Below are 23,708 nucleotides of genomic sequence, written 5' to 3' on the forward strand. Positions count from 1 at the left end.
GGGGACACTCTTGACCCAAACTGCTACAGACCTATATCTATCCTACCGTGCCTTTCTAAGGTCTTCGAAAGCCAAGTCAACAAACAGATTACCGACCATTTCGAATCTCACCATACCTTCTCTGCTATGCAATCTGGTTTCAGAGCTGGTCATGGGTGCACCTCAGCCACGCTCAAGGTCCTAAACGATATCTTAACCGCCATCGATAAGAAACATTACTGTGCAGCCGTATTCATTGATCTGGCCAAGGCTTTCGACTCTGTCAATCACCATATACTCATCGGCAGACTCGACAGCCTTGGTTTCTCAAATGATTGCCTCGCCTGGTTCACCAACTACTTCTCTGATAGAGTTCAGTGTGTCAAATCGGAGGGTCTGCTGTCCGGACCTCTGGCAGTCTCTATGGGGGTGCCACAGGGTTCAATTCTTGGACCGATTCTCTTCTCTGTATACATCAATGAGGTCGCTCTTGCTGCTGGTGAGTCCCTGATCCACCTCTACGCAGACGACACCATTCTGTATACTTCCGGCCCTTCTTTGGACACTGTGTTAACAACCCTCCAGGCAAGCTTCAATGCCATACAACTCTCCTTCCGTGGCCTCCAATTGCTCTTAAATACAAGTAAAACTAAATGCATGCTCTTCAACCGATCGCTACCTGCACCTACCCGCCTGTCCAACATCACTACTCTGGACGGCTCTGACTTAGAATACGTGGACAACTACAAATACTTAGGTGTCTGGTTAGACTGTAAACTCTCCTTCCAGACCCATATCAAACATCTCCAATCCAAAGTTAAATCTAGAATTGGCTTCCTATTTCGCAACAAAGCATCCTTCACTCATGCTGCCAAACATACCCTTGTAAAACTGACCATCCTACCAATCCTCGACTTTGGCGATGTCATTTACAAAATAGCCTCCAATACCCTACTCAACAAATTGGATGCAGTCTATCACAGTGCAATCCGTTTTATCCCCAAAGCCCCATATACTACCCACCATTGTGACCTGTACGCTCTCGTTGGCTGGCCCTCGCTTCATACTCGTCGCCAAACCCACTGGCTCCATGTCATCTACAAGACCCTGCTAGGTAAAGTCCCCCCTTATCTCAGCTCGCTGGTCACCATAGCATCTCCCACCTGTAGCACACGCTCCAGCAGGTATATCTCTCTAGTCACCCCCAAAACCAATTCTTTCTTTGGCCGCCTCTCCTTCCAGTTCTCTGCTGCCAATGACTGGAACGAACTACAAAAATCTCTGAAACTGGAAACACTTATCTCCCTCACTAGCTTTAAGCACCAACTGTCAGAGCAGCTCACAGATTACTGCACCTGTACATAGCCCACCTATAATTTAGCCCAAACAACTACCTCTTTCCCAACTGTATTTAATTTTTATTTATTTATTTATTTTGCTCCTTTGCACCCCATTATTTTTATTTCTACTTTGCACATTCTTCCATTGCAAAACTACCATTCCAGTATTTTACTTGCTATATTGTATTTACTTTGCCATCATGGCCTTTTTTGCCTTTACCTCCCTTCTCACCTCATTTACTCACATTGTATATAGACTTGTTTATACTGCATTATTGACTGTATGTTTGTTTTTACTCCATGTGTAACTCTGTGTCGTTTTATCTGTCGAACTGCTTTGCTTTATCTTGGCCAGGTCGCAATTGTAAATGAGAACTTGTTCTCAACTTGCCTACCTGGTTAAATAAAGGTGAAATAAATAAATAAAAATAAAGTTGAAGCATTGTGGAGGACTGTTCCAAGTCATTTAATCCATATGAGCCTAAAGATGTCCCAGTCATGCACTGTCAATGAAATATGTTACCTCAGAATTCACTGACGTAAGTGTGATTCAGTGCAATGTCATAGGTAGTATGATGGTGGTGCGGCCCTACAGCTATGTAGCCACCAGGTGGCATCAGAAAATTCAAACCTGATGAGACTTACCTAGAGCAGTCACCCTTCAAGTTGTAAATGCAGACAGCAAATTATCGATGCGTTTCAATGGCACCTTAACCAGGCCCTAAATATTTAACTCGCACATTAGGAGCTCCAGCAGAGTTCCACCTCAGCTTTATAACTGACACTATCTTTACATCAGTCAAGTGGAAAAGGCTATACGGACACCCCTGACCTGCAAACCAATATTTCATTTCAGAATTGGTTAAAATTAGGTAAAGGTCAGTTTGAGTTTTTGGTAGTCATTTTGCAGGTCAGCAGTGTCCTTACAGTCTTTCCCCAACAGAGTGGCTGTGGACCTTTCTTCCCTGGGGCTAAAGGTCCTGAAGCTTCTGCTCATGTGCAGGATTCTCTACTTATGCACATTCTCTGCTCTACTCATGGAGAATGGTGCTTGTTTAATAAAGTTAATCAAAGTTCAATACATTTCTACAAGACCACATAATGATAGTATTATACCAAATATAATGTTACTTACTGTAAGACAAAAAACACCACTATATTTCTTATGAGATTTTAGGATGATTGTGCGAATGGTCACATTTTTTCTCTCGTGTGGGAACAAGTCAACAACGTGTGTCACTAGGCAAAATATAATGCCTTCAGAAAGTACTCACACCCCTTAACTTTTTCCCATTTTTTTACAAAGTGGGATTAAATTGATTTAATTGTAATTTGTTGTCTACGATCCACACAAAATACTCTGTAATGTCAAAGTGGCAGAAAAAATCTAACATTTATGAAAAAAAAATATTTTAAAAATAAAACACTAATATATCTTGATTAAATATGTTTTCTTTGGGGGTAAGTCTCTAAGAGATTTTCACACCTGGATTGTGCAACATTTGCTCATTTATTATTTTCAAAAATCTTCAAGCTCTGTCAAATTGTTTGTTGATCAATGCTAGACAACCATTTTCAGCTCTTGCCATAGATTTTCATGTAGATTTAAGTCGAAACTGAAACTCGGCACTCGGGAACATTCACTGTCTTCTTGGTAAGCAACATTAGTGTAGATTTGGCTTTGTGTTTTAGGTTATTGTACTGCTGAAAGGTGAATTCATCTCTCAGTGTCTGGTGAAAAGCAAACATAACCAGGTTTTCCTCTTGGATTTGGCCTGTGTTTAGCTCCATTCTGTTTCTTTTTTAACCTGAAAAACTCCCCAGTCCTGAACGATTACAAGCCTACTCATAACATGATGCAGCCACATTATGCTTGAAAATATGAAAAGTTGTACTCGGTAATGTGTTGTATTGGATTTGCTCCAAGCATAACACTTTGTATTCCGGTAAAATTTGCTTTGCCACATTTTTTGCTAAATTACTTTAGTGCCTTGTTGCAAACAGGATGCATGTTTTGGGATATTTTGTATTGTGGATTAACAACAATGTTGTTGATCCATCCTTAGTTTTCTCATATCACATCCATTAAGCTCTGTAACTGTTACCATAAAGTAAAGTCAACATTGGCCTCATGGTCGAGCAATACATTTCAAACACAGATTCAACCACAAAGACTATGGAGGTTTTCCAATGCCTCTCAAAGAAGGGCACCTATTGGTAGATGGGTAAAGCAGACATTGAATATCCCTTTGAGCATGGTGAAGTTATTTATTACACTTTGGATGGTGTATCAATACACCCAGTCACTACAAAGATACAGGCATCCTTCCTAACTCAGTTGCCGGAAAGGAAGGAAACCGCTCAGGGAAACCCCTTCCTTTCCGGCAACTGAGTTAGGAAGGATGCCTGTGGTCACCCTCCATTCAGATTTCTTACTGATACACCACTTTGGATGGTGTATCAATACACCCAGTCACTGCAAAGATACAGGCATCCTTCTGTATCTTTGTAGTGACTGAGTGTATTGATACACCATCCAAAGTGTAATAAATAACTTCACCATGCTCAAAGGGATATTCAATGTCTGCTTTACCCATCTACCAATAGGTGCCCTTCTTTGAGAGGCATTGGAAAACCTCCATAGTCTTTGTGGTTGAATCTGTGTTTGAAATTCATTGCTCGACTGAGGGACCTTACAGATAATTCATTGTGTGGGTACAGAGAAGAGGTAGTCATTAAAAAATCATGTTAAACACTATTATTGTACACAGAGTGAGTCCATGCAACTTATGTGACTTGTTAAGAACATTATTCTCCTGGATTTATTTAGGCTTGACTCAAGACATATTTCAGATTTTCATTTTTAAATACTTTAAAAAATCTATTTACATTTTTTTTTAAATCCACTTTGACATTATAGAGTATTTTAATCCATTTGAAAATCAAGGCTGTAAAACAACAAAATGTGGAAAAAGTCAAGGAATGTGAATACTTTCTGAAGGCTCTGTATGTACTTTGATTTAAACAAAACACATATTTATTAACACCATCTTCTAAACAATTTGCTCACTGTACATAATGCAAAACAACACTGTACATAACTAAGAACATGTAAATACATATCCCCATGCAACTGAATGAGATCACATGGTTGGCATGCAGATGCTGCATTGAAGTTTCACGGTAGAATTATAATTTACGATTGACAGTCAGAAATCTGAATGGAGGGTGACGACAAAAATGTGTGCATAGAGGTAAAGAAACACATGGGCAGAACATGATGCAGATCTTTCCTGGAGGGCGAGACCAATAGTTTATAAATACTCTAGATGTGTACTCTAGAGTATAGATGAAGCCACTGTGCCTCCAAATATTTTGGAAGCTATAGAAATGCATTTGTTAATGTCTACATTTGTTTTTGCCACATTTGTTATGTTACACACACCTTAATGCATACTTTTACATTATATTATGTGAGCTAAACATAAAGTACACGTTTTTTTACGTTCTAATGTTATTGTCCCCACTACATGAAGTAAATAGTTAAATACATGTACACTGAACAAAACTATAAAGCTACATGTAGTGTTGGTCCCATGTATCATGAGGTAAAGTAAAATATCCCTGCATTTCTCTCAAATGTTGTGCATAAATTTGTTTAAATCCCTGTTAGTGAGCATTTCTTCTTTGCCAAGATATTCCATCCACCTGACAGGTGTGGCATATCAAGAAGCTGATTAAGCAGCATGATCATTACACAGGTGCACCTTATGCTGGGGACAATAAAAGGCCACTCTAAAATGTGCAGTTTTGTCACAACACAATGCCACAGATGCGATAAGCTACCTCCAACGTAGTTTTAGAGAATTTGGCAGTACGTCCAACCGGCCTCACAACCGTGTATTGACCACATGTATGGCGTCGTGTGGGCGAGCGGTTTGCTGACGTAAACGTTGTGAACAAATCACATTTTTATTTGTTGCATGCGCCGAATATAACAGGTGTAGACCTAACAGTGAAATGCTTACTTACAATCCCTTAACCAACAATGCAGTTCAACAGAGTGCCCCATGGTGACGGTGAGGTTATGGTATGGGAAGGCATAAGCTACAGACAACGAACACAATTGCATTTTATCGATGGCAATTTGAATGCAGAGATACCGTGAAGAGATCCCAAGGCCCATTGTCGTGCCATTCATCTGCTTCCATCACCTCATGTTTCAGCATGATAATGTCACAAGGATCTGTCCACAATTCTTGGATGCTGAAAATGTCCCAGTTCTTCCATGGCCTGCATACTCACCAGACATGTCACCCATTGAGCATTTTTGGGATGCTCTGGATTGATGTGTACAACAGTGTGTTCCAGTTCCCGCCATTATCCACCAACTTCGCACAGCCATTCCACAATCAATAGCCTGATCAACTCTATGTGAAGGATATGTGTCACTCTGCTTGGGGCAAATGGTGGTCACACCAGATACTGACTGGTTTTCTGATCCACGTCCCTACCTATTGTTTTAAGTTATCTCTGACCAACAGATGCATGTCTCTATTCCCAGTCATGTGAAATCCATAGATTATGGCCTAATTAATTAATTAAAATTAACTGATTTCCTTAAAGGAACTGTAACTCAGTAAAATCTTTGAAATTGTTGCATGTTCTGTTTATATTTTTGTGCAGTACACATTTGTCCTTCAAACATTTAATTGAAATACTGTATTCCTAAGGACTGCTTCTTCTTGGGAGTGCCAATATGGCTGATCGGATGCTTCAAAAATCTCTTCTTGGCCAATACATAGCATCAGCCATCCAGGGTTTCTACGGGGAGTTACAGGCAGCCAGTTACCCACGGATCCACAGCCTCGGCCTTACATCTAAGGGGATCTCTCTGAAATAATAATAATTTAAATGCATTTACTTCATTGTAATCGCACAAAATGATATAACTCTCCTGTCAGTCATCGTTGCCTTAAATCAGAATAACTGCTATATAGGCAAAAACAATTGAATGAGCAATGTGTCAGACATCACTTGCCTATTCATGCAGCCAAATGTACAGAAATATCATACTTGATATTCTCTCACACACATGGAATCACAGGAGGTCTGAGGGCAATTTTACAAGATTGAATTTATTCACTATTATACAGATCACATAAGGCCTTCATCGTCATACACCATTCTCAAGTCAGACAAATCCCCTGGTTTGCTGTTGATGAACAGTACTTCATCTTTCACTTGCTATTTCACTTTTGTATTATTTTGTTGTCACACTTTCATGTTTTAAAATAATGAGTTGTTGAACCTTCTCCCTTGGTGTGTTGTTAAATCATGCACTAAACTGAAGTGGCCTTAAACCATTCACAAAATTGTAAAATTTTTACTTTCAAATCATTGAAATGCACACTAAAAAAATGTTTCTACCATTGACTAAAGGGCAAAGTGTTAGACCCCCTAACATACAAATAAACAACCATTTTACTATAGTATGCTCTTGCCTTTTTTTCTTCAATGAACTGCAGATCTGTCAAAGTTGTGTCAGAAATTATGTGATGCAGCCATATTAATCCTCTGAGCCAAAGTCACATTCTAATGGGACAATTAGTTTTTCCTATCCATCTCCCATCTGATCTGTTGTGTGTGTGTGGTAATAATATACTGTACTGGGTGAGGAGTCACTGCAGCGTTAGTATATTGATCACAGAGACAACTGCCTCCCACAGCATGAAAACACAGAGGATAAGTACCAGTGAGTGATCCCAAGTATTGAGTAGAGTTGACCCTCAATACAACCAATAGTTTTGAATGATCTGTTCTGAGCAGGCAGCATGAGAACAATCCAACATGGCCGACAGATTACTGCCATGCCTCCTCAGTCAACCCCAAAAGGTGCCTGTGGCAATGCTTTTATCTTATATTGGTAGAAGAATACATAATATACCAGGAGTATTCATTAAACTACTTTACCTTGACTACTTGTTTTTTTTTCTTCAACAAGAGAGAGGACAGTTAAACACCAACATAAATCCCATAGAACACTGGAGCTAGTTACTCTATGCTTTGTTGACATTCCTGGGTCCATACATCTCTATAGGATATACTATACTGTTATTACTGTACTGTAGTTCGTTGCCGTGGTAGTGTTTTCTGTATGCACACCTTACCTCAGTTTAAGGTCCTTAATATTAGATGAGTACAAAGAGTTCAACTGGCTAGACACCCATAGCAACATATCCGGCATCATTTTGCAATAGGGCAGTGGTTTCCATGGCCACCAGATAACACAGTGGAACAAAGACACCACATAGAGGACTTGTCTGGTATAACTAATGTCTCTCTAACCTCTCCCTCATTGTGCTACTGTCTGAGGTTTCTGTCAATAATTCCCATAATCAAAGTTCCATCATCAAACCCTAACTGATGGAGTGGACCTGAGGTCATCTTAAGCAAGAGCATTCCTCTCCTGGATCCTAAAGGGCCTGATTAACTGACCCTGGCTCAAACTTACTTGCCTAAACAACACCAGGCGACTTCCATATTCACAACAATTAGTAAAGCAACAGCAGTTTGAAAAAGAGAGGGGGAACTGCATGCTATTCAAACCTGCATTCCCAGAACAAACTATGTCTGTCTTGACTAAAGATGAAAGAGGAATGTGTAATCAGTATTATGGTTCGGTTTTCCATGGGGTTATAAAGTGAGCCCCGAATCCTCTAAAATAACACTTATGACAGGGTCATGTTAAGGAGTCCCTCTCTACTACTGCCACACCCACCCAGCCATTAAAACAAAGTCAATTGATCAAGGTTGTATTTCATGGAACTTCACACTAGAGTTTAAAAGTGCTTCAGATAAGTATGTGGTTACAAATACAAGGGTTTGGATGTAAACAACATTTTGATCTGCCAAGGCCCCTTCAGAGAGGCAATGGGTATGGCTGATTGAGCTGGGAACTCATCACACTAAAACATTCTGGCCCAACAACACCCTTTTGGGATACATTTTTTTAAACAAAAACACTGACCATTAAAGTGCATCCTTGGATGTCCCCCCACTCCCCCCCCCCCCCATCCCCACTGAACCCCCCCAACCACATAGCAGGGGTCCTTCAGGCAGAGAGGTAGGCTCCCCAAACAGCGGTGTGGCACGTTACTGCCGACAGCCTTCAGAGCACAGTCCATACATCCAGTGGCTACTTTCATTAACAAACAGAAAGAAACAGATGTAAAATTATTATACACAAATAACAACATAGCTATGGGCACAAATCATATCTTCCAACTTGACATGGAGGCTTGGACTTTTTCATTATAGTTTATCATTAGGGTTAAAATGGTTGGTTGGCAGAGAGAGTCTTACTGTAACATTGAAACCCACTCTGTTCTTTCCCCTGGGCCTCCTGTTGGTGAGTCCTAGAGTCACATTCCAGGTTATCAGGGGCTATAGAGGGGTGGAGGGGAAGAGTCAGCATTGGGATCTGCACTGGCACACAGGTGGCAGGTCAGCTGGATGCTGTTCACTAGTGGCAAGTTTGTTTGTCAAGCGCTGCTCGTCTCCTCTCTCTCTTTATCTATGTTATTATCAATGACCAAACAAGGTAGTGTCAGTGTGTGTGTTGGTGTGTGTGTGTGTAAGTGACGGAGGTTCAGCATCATCAGATCAGGGGTACGGCGTGTGCTCCCTTCTCAGTGTCTTTCACAGTGTCTTTTACAGTGTCTCTTGCTCGGTGGGGGCGCAGTGGGGGTGTTGGTGGAGGGGGGGAAGGAGGGACTGCAGGGGTGACTGGGGGGTGGTGGGGGGCGACTGCTGCAGGGGGCTGAATTGCGTGGTGGTGGGGGGAGGGGAGGAGCGGTAGCAGGAATAGGTAGAGCCACCGGTGAGGGTGGTGGTGGGGGAGGCAGGGAGGCCAGCCAGGCCAGTGGGGGAGTCCAGGAGGGGCTGGTTGTAGAAGAAGAAAGCACACTGGTGGATGAAGGTCTCGATGATTGTCTGGTAGGTTCGCGTGGCCGTCAGGGCGTCCATGGTGGTGAAGTCTGGCCGCATCAGAGTGGGCCAGAAACAGATGGACAGATTCTCACTGGTCATCAGGTTCTGTCTGCTCAGCTGGCTCACCCTGGGAGAGACAACACAATACACCTCCATCAACAACAGCATGACAACAGCTACTAGTGTAATAACATTATTACACAGGTGTAAGAGCTACTTGATGATACATGTTACAAAGCGTGCAAATGGTTTCAGTCACAATGCAGTCAGGGCCAAGGTCATAGAATGGAACAGTTAGCCAGTCTGATCTGCACTCACTTGTGTAAGTGGCTCATGACAAATCTGAAAACGTCATAGTTCTCCCTGGGGAACTTCCTCAGCACATCCTTCATGGTGTAGAGCCTTTGTTCCCTGTCATTGATTTCTGTGCACACACACACACAGGGAGGGGGTCAGGGCTATGACTCACATGTTTTCAACACTGTTACTCCATATGCAGTACTACATACAGTATACAGCGACACAGTTATAATATATTATATTTTCTGAGAACAAAACATGACATATCCTTATCCCACCCTCTACGTGAAATCCTCCCCAACATTTACTCACCCTGTAAGAACTTGACTGTCAGAAATCACAAGAATCACTCCCATTCAGCACCACCCTTGTACCCCACCCTGACTCCCCCACCCTGTTCAATGTCTTACTGAACCCTTCAGAATCCTTGTACCCCTCCCTAACCAAACCCTGCTCAATGTCTTACTGAACCCCTCAGAACCCTTGTACCCCTCCCTAACCCCACCCTGCTCCATGTCTTACTGAACCCTTCAGAACCCCAGTACACCTCCCTAACCCCACCCTGCTCCATGTCTTACGGAACCCTTCAGAACCCTTGTACCACTCCCTAACCCCACCCTGCTCCATGTCTTACTGAACCCTTCAGAGCCCTTGTACCCCTCCCTAACCCCACCCTGTTCAATGTCTTACTGAACCCTTCAGAACCCTTGTACCCCTCCCTAACCCCACTCTGATCCATGTCTTACTGAACCCTTCAGAACCCCAGTACCCCTTCCTAACCCCAGCCAGCTCCATGTCTTACTGAGCTCTCCAGAACCCCAGTATCCCTTCCTAACCCCAGCCAGCTCCATGTCTTACTGAGCCCTCCAGAACCCCAGTACCCCTCCCTAACCCCAGCCAGCTCCATGTCTTACTGAACCCTTCAGAGCCCTTGTACCCCTCCCTAACCCCACCCTGTTCAATGTCTTACTGAACCCTTCAGAGCCCTTGTACTCCTACCTAACCCCACCCTGTTCAATGTCTTACTGAACCCTTCAGAACCCTTGTACCCCTCCCTAACCCCACTCTGATCCATGTCTTACTGAACCCTTCAGAACCCCAGTACCCCTTCCTAACCCCAGCCAGCTCCATGTCTTACTGAGCTCTCCAGAACCCCAGTATCCCTTCCTAACCCCAGCCAGCTCCATGTCTTACTGAGCCCTCCAGAACCCCAGTACCCCTCCCTAACCCAGCCTGTTCAATGTCTTACTGAGCTCTCCAGAACCCCAGTACCCCTTCCTAACCCCAGCCAGCTCTATGTCTTACTGAGCTCTCCAGAACCCCAGTACCCCTCCCTAACCCCAGCCTGCTCAATGTCTTACTGAGCTCTCCAGAAACCCAGTACCCCTCCCTAACCCCAGCCTGCTCAATGTCTTACTGAGCTCTCCAGAACCCCAGTACCCCTTCCTAACCCCAGCCAGCTCTATGTCTTACTGAGCTCTCCAGAACCCCAGTACCCTTCCCTAACCCCAGCCAGCTCTATGTCTTACTGAGCTCTCCAGAACCCCAGTACCCCTCCCTAACCCCAGCCAGCTCTATGTCTTACTGAGATCTCCAGAACCCCAGTACCCCTCCCTAACCCCAGCCTGCTCAATGTCTTACTGAGCTCTCCAGAACCCCAGTACCCCTTCCTAACCCCAGCCAGCTCTATGTCTTACTGAGCTCTCCAGAACCCCAGTACCCCTCCCTAACCCCAGCCAGCTCTATGTCTTACTGAAGGCCTCGAGCAGCTCCACCTGCAGAATGCAGGGCACCAATGGCTCCGGCAGCTCAGAGAAGAAGGCCTTCAGTGCCCCAGCCACCGTGTTGATGGCAAAGTCCTTCTCCACTAGGTCCAGCCCATGGTCTAGAGAAGAAGAGGTAGAGGGATAGAGAGGTAAAACAAGATGTGGGAGAGGGAGAGGAAGGTGAGATGTAGAAGAAGAGAAAGAGGAGGGAGTGGTAGAGGGAGGTGAGGGGTAGAAGGAGAGAAAAGGGGAGAAAAACAGGTAGGGGACAGAGGAGAGAAAGGGGAAGAGAGAAGAATAGGAATAGTGTGTAAGAGGTAGTCGGCTTTGTCACTGTTCTAAATATATTTTGTTGTAGGCCATAATTTCCTCTACAGCTCATGTGTCAATATATTGATTAGCCAAATAACTAACCAGGGTTAGTCCAGGGGTTAGGGACAGAGTTTGGTGAGTATTACAGTCAATCCATCCATGGGTCTGATACAATGTTTTAGACCAGACAGGACTAGGTACAGTAACTCACCCTGGTCAAACTGCCTCTGCATGCTCTCCATCTCACACTTGTTCCCGCTCACCCTGTACAGCCCCTCTGTGTTGAGGCCTGCAGAGAGACAGAGATTGAAACCAGGAAGAATGCTTCATTCCATCGACTCCATCTGCATTACATCATTATCAATTTCCTGTAAAGTCAATGAGGACACTGCTGAAGTACAGAACTTGATCACTGGCTACATTTGCTCTAGTGTAGTTAGTTCTTCTTGGCTTATTAAACGTAAATAGAGTTGAGAAGAAAAATAATCATTGCATTCACGCTACAGTTTTTTCATTTAGCGGATGCCCTCATCCAGAAGGGCTTACATTAAAGCACATTGAAAATTAACAATCTCATAAAGTGAATATTGTAAGTAAAACTTTCACAGTGCACCACTAAAAAGACATTACACATTTCCATAATTCAACACCACAGATTTACCTCAGAATTATCAACAATAAGATTCTGTCTAAGTGTTGGACAGCATCCACATCAAATAGCATAATGAACAAGACAAATACACACACAAACACAGGGGAGAAGAGGAGACAGAAAACAGTGACCTACCTGTGGTCTCAATGAAGTGGACACACTTGTCAATAAAAAGTGGGATAGGTCTGTCTGGGAACACCACATTGACCAGGGGTACCCCGAAGTAGTTGCTCTCCAGGGGCTTGGGAATAGAGGGTCGAGGCTTTGGTCTGGTTTTCTGCACAGAAACAGGAATGTTGAAATTGTTAATGACCAAGTCCATTTTAGAATGGTTATTCATTATGTCAACACTATTAACAATTCAGCTGTAAGCTGGCAAACCAAATTTGCCTTTATGTATTCAGCATGAACAGCTGCCGCATCTAGTCTTAGTCACTCTGAAATACAGGCTTAAATTCTATCCACTCACTTTTGAACTTACTTTATGTGAATAGAATATTAGCATGGAGGAATAGTTCTGATTAAAACAATCAAGCAATTACACATCAAAAAAGTTATTTAGAAAGTAGAGTTCACATGAGAAATCATATTAACCATGTTGTCAATACTTAACCACGTTTATCGTATCAAAGCTAGCCATCCATTTACCTAAACTTGAAAGACAATAGTCATTCAAACTTGAAAATTATAGTATTAACCCATTAGCAGTTAAGAGGAGAATACTAAGTGAAGAAACACGTACCTTGGCAGTTCGCCGTAGGCTCTTCAGAATGTTCCTCTTCTTGGGGTCCTCTCCCTCCTCATTGATGATGTCTCCTTTCAGGGTTCCGAACTCATCCTCCTTGGTCTTTGGCAGGGCCCCCATCTCGTCGTCGCTGCCAATGAAGCTAGTGCGAAAGCTGCTGAACTTACCCAGGCGTTTGGAGCGGTCACGGTACAGCCGGGGCTTCACCCCCGCCGCCGAGAACTTCCTGCAGCGCTCCAGGGAACTGCTGTCTGCCTCACTGTCCGAGCCGTTCCCGTTGGCGTGCATCCTGTTGGCGTTGCGGATGGTGATTATCTTGCCCTGCGTGCTGTCATGGGGCACAGAGTAGATGATCTCCTCGTTGCTGGGCCGGGGCTTGGACACAGCATCCATAGGCTCTGCATAGTCTGAGGGGTCGTAACCTCCGTCCCCACCTGGTACCCATGTCACAGCAGAGGGCAGGGAGCGACGGTGGCCCATGGTATCCATGTTGTAGGGGTTTCGGCCCACCTTCCGGAAGTCAAAGGTCACAGTGGGCTTGGGCCTCACCTGGGGAGGGACCTTGCTGTTGAGTTTGTTCTCAAAGGAGCTGATGTCAGAGATGACAGAGACATCGCTGGAGTCCAGGTCAGGCAGGTTGAAGCCCCCACCATGGGAGGTGAGTGTGCCATCGAAGTAGGGTGGGGAGGGCTCCACGTCATCCACATCAGAGTCTAGGAACATGTTGCCAGGGCTGGGTGAGCTACAGCGAGGGGAGTAGGCAGTGTCGTTAGTGCAGGCCTCAGCCACGTTATCATACATGTGTGTTGCCTCCACAATGTTGCGTTTCTCCACCACCTCCATCAGGAAGTGCTGAAACATCTCTATCCTGTGCAGGCCGCCCACCACCCCTCCAGACCCACACACCACACTGTTGAACCTGCCTTCTATCTCTTGGGCCAGCTCCTCTCCCTGGACTAGCTGCTCTCTGGCAGACTCACTTTCTGTGAGCTCCACCTGGCTCTCCCCTACTGCCAGCAGCTGAACAGGGATGATGTCCTGGATCTCACACAGGAAGGCACATAGAGTCTCCAGGGAGGCCTTGCGGCGGGCTGAGTACACAGCAATGTAGCCATGCACTAATCTGCTCTTCCTCAGGGAGAAGGAGGCGTGGTAGGAAAGAAGGGAGAGCTCAATCACCTGTTTGTGAGGCCCCACTGTCTGCTCCAGTATCACTGAGGTCCCACTATTGGATGTTGGCCTGCAGTGCTGAGGCAGTAGGAAGGGAGAGAGGAGCTGTTCCACGTCGTAATTGTCTCCACACATCAAACACATGACGATGCGGATGTCTGCCTCTGGGCTGGGCTGGTGAGGAGAGTCTCTTGGGCCTGGAGGTTTAGGGGGCAGAGGTGGGGAGCTGCTACTAAAAGATGAGCTCCTCCTAGAGTCCAGGAGACCCCTCAATACTTGATTGATCTGACTGTCATTCACATTGTGCCCATAGCCCACACCAGGAGAGGCTGGGTCTAGGAAGCTACACTGCAGTCTCCTTGCTACCTGCTGTCCCTGTTTTATTAGGCCTAAGGCAGTTTCTCCCCCAATATCTGCATATGTCCCTACTCCCCTTTTAGTAACCAAGAGCAGAGATGTTAAAAGCTGAGCTATATGGCTCTCCCTTCTACCTATAGTTGACTCCCGCAACCTTTCAATGCTTTCTACAACGTAAGTTAGGGACTCTTTTGAGTTGTACAGACACAGGCATCCATGGGGTGTGAAAGTGGGAGTGTGAAAGGAATTTACAGGAAGTCGTACGTTTCCCTCGATAGGTCGCAGGGTCAGCTCATACATTTTCCCATCCAGCACATACCGGTCGTCATTGGTACACAGAGTCCTGATCTCATTGGCAAACTCCCTGGCCAGTCCGTCTTTGCCCAATATCACAAGGTTGATTCGGTCAGCTTTAATATCCCCAAAATGGGACTTCACATTGAAGAATGGGTAGCATGTTGGGAAACGTGAGGCCAGGAGCTGCTCTATCTTGAAGTCTCCACACTGTGGGCTGCTGGGACAGGTCTCCTTGGTTGGGTGGTAGACAAAGTGGATATGCTTCAACACCAGAGCATCTCTCTCAGCTGGAAGCTTCTGCAGGGTCTTGAACCTCTGCTCCTCCCCTAGAATCTCCTGGATGGCCCCCATCTTCTCCTTGCTGGGCTTGGCATCCACCTCCAGCTCATAGAAGAGCTCAGAGTACTCCAGCAGCAGCTCCTGGAAGTCCTCTTTAGCGTGGTCTATTATCTCTTTCTGGTGGCGGTTGTAGAGGTCCAGGTACTCTGATTCCTCCAACCATTGGTAGAAGTCTTCGTTCATGATGAAGCTGCGGGCCTCTTCCCAGGGCTTGCCTGGCGTGACAAAGGGAGAACAGGCCAGCTTGTGCTTGAACTCCTGCCTCATCTCGGCCCGCTTGCACTCATTCCTCAGGTGCTCCAGGTGGGCGTTGAAAATGTACTCGGCTGGGGCCGTCTCCAACAGGTCTGAGGGGATGCGCTCATCCTCCATGTTATCTATGTGAGACGTGTCCTCCCATGGAGAGTCCTCCAAAACCACAAACCAATGGGCAAAGTGCTGCTTGGACTCCAGGACCTTCTGAACCCCAGACCAGCTCAGCTGGTCGATCTCATCCAGGTCAGGCACCAGGGAGCTAAGTGCTAGAGGAAGAGTGCTCAAATAGATTTTCCGACGTCTCTCAATGTGCTCCTGTTTCAGGCGGTACACATGCTGCTGGAAGAGCTTCTTGCATTTCGCTGTACCCTCTAGAAAGACGTATTCCTTGAACTCTGTGGAGCTGTGCATGCGTCGGCTGGTGTTAAGCCAGGTCTCGTTGTGGTTCTTCACTATGCGGTTGACTAGCCATTCGTATCGGTCTTTAGCCAGGGCTATCTGCTGACTCTGGAGCTTGAGGGCTTCAAAGTAAGGAATGATCTTGGGCTTGCCCCTGCTCTTATCAATGAGTTGCACCAAAGCAATGAAGGCTAGGTCAACATTGATGTTAGAGCGTGCAGATGTCTCCACTACTGGAAGACTCTTTTTAGTGATGGCAAAGGTGTGAGAATCTTTGATGTAGCGTTCAACCCCCTCATCACACTTGGTTAAGACCAGCACAATGGGCTTCTTTGTTTTGCTCAGATGACCGTAAAGGTTTGTGACAAACTTCAACTGGTCGTCAAAGTTGCGGTTCATCCCCCTACTGACATCCATACAGAGCATGAACCCGTCAGCCTGTATCTTGCCCTCAGGCATCTGCTTCTGCTCAAAGTCCTGCTCCAGCCCCAGCTGGTCCGTGCAGAAGTACATAAGCTTCTCTGCAGAGGCCAGCTTGGTGGAGGCCGCCCTCTTGATGTAGGGTTGCATGGCAGTGCTGCGGTGTGGCTGGAACGTCTGGTCATCAATGAACTCGGTCTGCTCCACCACATGCATCCTGCACTCCGGCCCCTCCTCCACCACCCGCCCCACCTCCCCCCAGAACAGGAAGTGGTCATTGTTAACCACTCTGCCCCCAAAGTCGCTGGTGCTCAGCACTGACGTGTGGTCCAGATAGAAGTCATCAGCACTGGGGCGAACAAAGCGGTTGCACAGGCAGGACTTACCCACTCCACACTGGCCCTTCTCTTTCTCCGTCCCTGACAAACCCACAACAATAAGGTTGTATGTGGGTGACTTTGCATCCTGCTTTTTCGCCATCATTATCGTCTGCTGACACTCATCCTGCCATATTCAGGGACTCGATAGAAGAGTACACCTGGATGTGAGTGGCAGATTAGTTGGTGTTTCTTCTAGTGTGCTTCATGTTTTATCAACAGCAGTGTAGGGGTGTAGCAAAGGCAGAGGCTTCTCTCAGTCATTCCTAATGTAGCTATGAGCCTGTCAGGAAAAAAAGAGAGCACAAAAATCAAATAATTAGCTAAACAAAATCTTAATTTATGTTTAAAAGAGGAACAAATATTAGTTCGCGCCAAGTTAACCTTATTTCTGCTCTCTTCATAAAAAGAACAGTCAAACACTTTCACAAGAACGACAGTGGTTAAAAGACAAGACTAAGAATAATTTCCCTTCAACTTAATGAGAGAACACTGAGTAGGGGCAAGAATTTCTCATTTCTAATCCGCTCTCAATCTGGACTGGCCTTTTAATAGAACAGGGTCGTTCCAGCTCAAAAAGTACAACAAAGAGTTGACACACACCATCTCAGATTGTTCTGAAATCGTTTCTGTTGTTAGAAACAGAACATTAGTTTTCCTGCAACATTATTTTGTTTTAATATAAATTGACCTAATTGATTGCATCCAAATTGGCCATTTAAAATATATAGGATTCATATAATAGTCAATAAATATAGTACCTAACATCCAACTTGGACCAAACTTTTTTTCTAACAATGAGTTACACATGAGGAATCCAAAGGAACGGTCAAAAGCCAGTCACAGACCCCCCCATTCCAATCCCACCCCAACAACGAGTATATCAACAATCTAATCAAATGTTATTAGTCACACACGCCTAATACAACAGACCTTACAGTGAAATGCTTTACTTACGAGCCACTAAACAACAATGCAGTTCAAAAAAAATATGAATAAGAAATAAAAGTAGCATGTAATTAAAGAGCAGCAGTAAAATAACAGTAGCGAGACTATATACAGGGGGGGTACCGGTACAGAGTCAATGTGCGGGGGCACCGGTTAGTTGAGGTAATATGTACATGTAGCGTTATTAAAGTGACTATGCATAGATGATAACAACAGAGAGTAGCAGCAGTGTAGGGGGGGTGGCATTGCATATAGTCTGGGTGGCCATTTGATTAGATGTTCAGGAGTCTTATGGCTTGGGGGGGTAGAAGCTGGTTAGAAGCCTCTTGGACCTAGACTTGGTGCTCCGGTACCGGTCTGTGTCTGACAAGTAACATGAAGCTGCGGCTCTGAGTATTGTTTCTCCATTATATGTAATATATTCCTAGTGAATTTGGTGAATGTTTCAAATGGTAACTTTTTAAGATTTGTGGCACAAAGCCAATGCAAATCAATAGTACCTATGTTAGCATTTTCACACTTCATATTCAAATCATCTGAAAGTATCAAAAAAATATATTGTGTAATTCAATGGTTACTTATAGATGATTTGGTTATGAAGCACAAAAATACTATTATAGATACCACTGACTTGCATTTGAAACAGTGGCCTGGTAAACAAAACCAAAGCATGGATTGTCGTCATTCACGTTACCAAAAGTATGTGGACACCTGCTCGTCAAACATCTCATTCCAAAAATCATGACCATTAATATGGAGTTGGTCCCCCCTTTGCTGCTCTAACAGCCTCCACTCTTCTGGGAAGGCTTTCCACTAGACGTTGGAACATTGCTGTGGGGACTTGCTTCCATTCAGCCACAAGAGCATTAGTGAGGTCGGGCACTGATGTTGAGCGATTAGGCCAGATTTCATGCTGAAACAGGAAAGGGCCTTCCCCAAACTGTTGCCACAAAGTTGGAAGCACAGAATCGTCTAGAGTCCTTGTATGCTGTAGCGTTAAGAATTATCTTCACTGGAACTAAGGGGTTTAGACCGAACCATGAAAAACAGCCCCAGACCATTATTCCTCCTCCGCCAAACTTTACAGTTGGCACTATGCATTCAGTTATCCTGGCATCCGCCAAACCCATATTCGTCTGTCAGACTGCCAGATGGTGAAGCGTGATTCATCACCCCAGATAATGTTTCCACGGCTCCAGAGTCCAATGGCGGCGAGCTTTACACCACTCCAGCCGACGCTTGGCACTGCACATTTGATCTTAGGCTTGTGCGTGGCTGCTCGGCCATGGAAACCCATTTCATGAAGCTCCCGACAAACAGTTATTGTGCTGACGTTGCTTCAAGAGGCAGTTTGGAACTTGGTAGTGAGTGTTGCAACCGAAGACAGACAATTTTCACACGCTACGTGCTTCACGACTGAGCAAGTGGTTGCTCCTAGACATTTCCATTTCACAACGACCCATACAGTTGACCGGGGCAGCTCTAGCAGGGCAGAAAGTTGATTAACTGACTTGTTAGAAAGGTGGGATCCTATGACAGTGGCATGTTGAAAGTCACTGAGCTCTTCAGTAAGGCCATTTGTACTGCGAATGTTTGTCTATGAAGACTGCAAGGATGTGTGCTCGATTTTATACACCTGTCAGCAACAGGTGTGGCTGAAATTGCCTAATCCAAATTCACTGAGAATACATTACAAAGGATGAAGAAACAATTCTCAGAGCCACAGCTCCATACTAGATGTCAGAAATAGAAAACTGATACTATATCCCAGTTGAGGCTGCTGAGGGGAGGAGTAAATAGAATGGTATCAGAAACATGTTTTTGTGTTTGATAGAAAACTATTTGGTCCAAATAATAATGTACGGTACTTTATTTATTAAATATTATATGAATCCTATAAATTAAAAATTACCAATTGATGTACAATCAATTAGTTTAATTTCTCAGAGATCAAATTATATCTCAACAAAATAACATGGCAGGGATGCTAATCTTATACATTTCTAACTACAGAAACGATTTCTGAACAATCTGAGATGGTGGGTTTGATGGCTTGCTGAAATGACATGGAACAACCCAACAGCAAATGCAATATACAAAGAAAAACTCAATATCCCTGCAAATCAAGCGAGACACTAAATATGTTGAGGGCGTATGTAGTGAAAAGATTAAATTTTCTTTTATTTGCCTTGTATGAGAGATATTACATGAAAGGAGCCTAAATGGGACCGGAGACATGGGTACTCTCCGCCATGAATACACATACGTTTGTCATTGAGTTGAAGTATCACATGTAGGCTACTGACAATCCCATAAAAGGATCACAACAACTGCAATACAACATCAAGTACAATACAACATCAAGTACAATACAACATCAAGTACAATACAACATGTGAGGAGTTGGTCATGTTAAAGTGGATGAATCAAGGTTAGCCCTAAACCCAACTTGGGATTTGGATCATTAACCTGCTAGTTAGCAGTTAGGTTCCCTAGCCACGAGGCTGTACTGTACTTCTGCTCAGAGCTATCTTTTTTGAGGGTCTTTTTCTGCCTACTTTATGACTTGGCAGGTTTTGGAGTGTGAGCAGGGATGGGAGTGAAGGGGAGGAAGAGGAGAAGCACTCACACTAATTGGAGTCCCATCCTACCTATCGCTAGCCAAAAGCATTGAGGGGATGGATGGTCTGTGTGTCTCATAACCATGTAAGATACGTCCTTATCTCGATGGTGGCCAAGGACCTCTTCAGACAAAGGGCTAAGCAGTGCTCTTGGTTTCCTTGCCAACCGGGACCTTTAGCTGGTCACTATTAAGGATCTATGCTCTTGACTATGGCCTTGATCCTGAATATCATGATCATGGATGAATGACAACACACATTTAGGTAAACATCAACCTCTTTAGACAGCAACAAAAATCTAAACTCATCAGCCAGAGGTCTGTTTGCACTGTTCTTATTGTAATATCTTCCTAATTGCTGTGTTTATACTGTTGCCAAACAAAGAAAAAAAACAACAGATAAAAGATCTGCCCAGCATACAGACAATCACTAATTAGCATAATCCAGTCTACTGTATGTACACAGTAACCTGTCATCATCACCAGCATTAGAATCAGGTAAGGTTTGGTGTACTCTTGTCTGTCAAATTGCCAAGCAGTATATTTGACACAGAGGAAGGGGCCATACTGGAGATACTCCATAACTACAACCAAATTATGACAAGAGGATGCACAAAGTACAACCAGAAAACAAATCACACTTTGTTATTGTGATAAAATCACACATGTAAATAGACGATGTAGACGATGTACTTACTGTATCAATATTGACATGAAATGTGGACTACAAACTGACAGGCTACTGCCATTTAATAAAACTGTTTTCATTATTATTGTTTACAAAAGGAGGCATCTCCATATATTCTAAACCTATATAAACTCCAGCATTTAAAACATGTCTAAATAGCCCATCAAAGGCAAAGTAGGCAGTCCATCATGAAGCTCAGCTGTGAAAGGCCTGACTGACAACCAGATTGAACAGGCAAGTTATTTGGAAATGAAAACAAGCAAGTCACTACCCTACCCTCTGATTGTAAAGATACATACCTTTCTATATTCAGAAGCGCAAACATAATTGCGCCATATTGTTCGACATTGTCAATATATAGTGGGTTGGTAACAACTCTTTATCCATATTTGAAAGGATTTAACAACGATTTTGAAATGAATGTTCATGAAAAGCACTGGCCACGCCAGGCCTCTTGTCCACAGAATGAAATAGCCGACTCGTAACTAAACCCATTCACCTCGTATTTCTGAATCCACTTGCACTTTTTAATCATCCCTCTATTCACCCAAAGATAGATTTGTTACAGACAATTGATACATTGTGAGTAAATTGATGATGAGAATGTTTAGCTTGAACACTGGTTTCCGTCTGGGTTTCAGATTAAAATGGGGAGAAAGTGAATACATACCATCGCATTCTCCCTGAATCTGTCAGGCCAGCGCTTGCCGCAGCCCTCGCCGCCTGATATACATGGACAAGAAACACAAATGTGGCTCGTTTGATTCCGAAACAGACACAAATAACTACACATATGTTATTGTTAGCTTGACAGATTAATTTTAAGTCTATATCCCTATTTTGATTATTTCCAATTTCATTGATATTTTCGTTGTCTTTGTGATAATAAAACTACTAACGTAAAAACAATGATCTTCCTGTTTTTTTTTCTCTCCTCGGAGAATAAAAGCTTGTTTCACCGTCTTCTCCTTGGTTCACCACGTTGCTTTTGACCAATTATTATGTCCATTGTTGTGCCAACATTATGCTGGATCGATCATGCACGGGACACCAGTCGAGGTTGCTGCAATTGCCGTACAAGGTTTATTCTAAACTGGCTTCATGCAATAAATTGGTAACGTCCTTATCAATTTAACAAGAAATTGCGTGTGTGTGAAAGTGTTTTTTCCCCAGCTTCCCAATAATGGCGGCGGCCCTCCTCCCGGAGCTAATTCTCCTCTCCTTTTCTCGGAAAATGGGGAGCTACGGAGACAGACGCGGCGAAGACTCGCCCAGCGGCGCACACACACAACTGCAGAACGTCGCTATTTACAAAGGCGAGACGCTGCTGTCATGCCGACACGCGCAATCACCATCACTGCTACAAAGGTGACTTTAGCCAATAAATGTCAAGGGTGATAATGATGGTGATATAGCTCTGTGCATTCCTGCTTTTCACAAACTAACCAATATATTTTTAATAGAGTTCTATTTTGTCTGAACAAAATGACATCGCCTGCTTTGGTAGGCCTTATGTCTTTGTCTTTGCCTTATTATTTTATTATTGTGTCCTACTCTAAATTCACCCAATGCGTCATAGTAATATTTGTTCAAATTATTATTATTAGGCTCATCCCTGTTCTGATACAGGTCCCAAAATAGATTAAAATACTTTCAAGTAAAAGTGAAAGGATAGGCCAACTTTTTAACATTGTCTAAAAAATAATATTTCCTATCCAACATTGTACAATATACTCTATCTTGGGGTTTCCACTAGCTTCTAGAGACTATAACCACAAAGTCAGATTCCACAGCAACAAAGTCAGATTCCACAGCCACAAAGTCAGATTCCACAAAAACAGTCAGAATCCACAGCCACAAAGTCAAAATTGACAACAACAAAAAAGTAGTAGTTAAGGTTATAGCAGCGTGGTTAAGATTAGAGTTATGTTTAAAATCCAATTTTAAGAAGATACATTAAAATGGGCGGGGTTTATAACTTTGTGGGTAAAGTGGGTAAAGACTTTGTGGGTAAAGAACTGGTTTTAATGTCTATCGTACAGAAGCTAGTGACGACCCTATCTTGTGGGTTTCTATAAATCTGATGCCGTAAAGGCTATTGCCGCCCCCTGGTGTAGCCTACTGTTGTGTACGTATATTTGTACAAATAAATACAGGTTTTACACGTCTATGCATGGGGCCACTGCTACTGCAATATATATGTAATAATTTAGCCCGAATACGCGTTGAATATATGCAATAGATACATGTGAAGTTCAGCCACAGCAGCACACGTCACACCAAAATTAGATATTGGCTAATTGATGACGTACTTACAAAACATTTGCGCACGGGGAGGCAAGCATTGGAACGACAGGACAAGACGCCATGGTGACAGTTGGTCTCCTGACACTTTTCTAATGCGGTTGTTTGAGTGGATTTCGGAGCTCATGTGGGATTTCATAAATAACGGGATCATAAATTAAGTATACAGCTTTAAGGTAAGCTTTAATTCAAGCATGTTCTTATCTTTGGCTATATCATTGCTTCAATTAGCTGAAATATTGCATTTATGGATAAGGTGATCAAGGCTACTCAAAGGAGGAACTCATCATGGTATTTTGTAGCTGGGTGCAACCTTTGCAGCTAACGTTAGCTTTATAATAACAGTTAACAAAGTTACCCATTATATCTGTCCAAACTTGTATCGCATATGCTTCAGAATTGCCACGTTGTGGAAAATGTATTATTAATAATCTGTAGGTTAAATACT

The 23,708-nt window shown here is 43.7% G+C and overlaps 2 protein-coding genes across 2 annotated transcripts in view; one reads left to right on the forward strand and one right to left on the reverse strand.

Annotated features, from left to right (window-relative positions):
* Positions 1 to 6,437: 6,437 nt before the first annotated feature.
* On the reverse strand, positions 6,438 to 22,283 carry LOC109891781 (rho GTPase-activating protein 35). Its single transcript, XM_031826548.1, has 8 exons — positions 21,856 to 22,283; positions 21,627 to 21,679; positions 13,084 to 16,983; positions 12,477 to 12,618; positions 11,901 to 11,978; positions 11,365 to 11,496; positions 9,630 to 9,735; positions 6,438 to 9,438 (listed from the first exon to the last, which is right to left on the reverse strand). Exons 3-8 carry the CDS (start codon positions 16,804 to 16,806, stop codon positions 9,033 to 9,035), a joined length of 4,587 nt encoding a protein of 1,528 aa, XP_031682408.1. The 5' UTR covers positions 16,807 to 16,983; positions 21,627 to 21,679; positions 21,856 to 22,283; the 3' UTR covers positions 6,438 to 9,032.
* A 1,022-nt stretch (positions 22,284 to 23,305) lies between these two features.
* The window catches only part of LOC109892639 (unconventional myosin-Ic-like), a 36,593-nt gene continuing 36,190 nt past the window's right edge, over positions 23,306 to 23,708 (forward strand). The window contains exon 1 of the mRNA XM_031826550.1: positions 23,306 to 23,436. The gene's annotated coding sequence lies outside the window, so the exon portion shown is untranslated. The remainder of the gene's footprint in view (positions 23,437 to 23,708) is intronic.

Source organism: Oncorhynchus kisutch, linkage group LG6 (genome assembly GCF_002021735.2).
Source record: "Oncorhynchus kisutch isolate 150728-3 linkage group LG6, Okis_V2, whole genome shotgun sequence".
Classification (NCBI taxonomy): domain Eukaryota; kingdom Metazoa; phylum Chordata; class Actinopteri; order Salmoniformes; family Salmonidae; genus Oncorhynchus; species Oncorhynchus kisutch.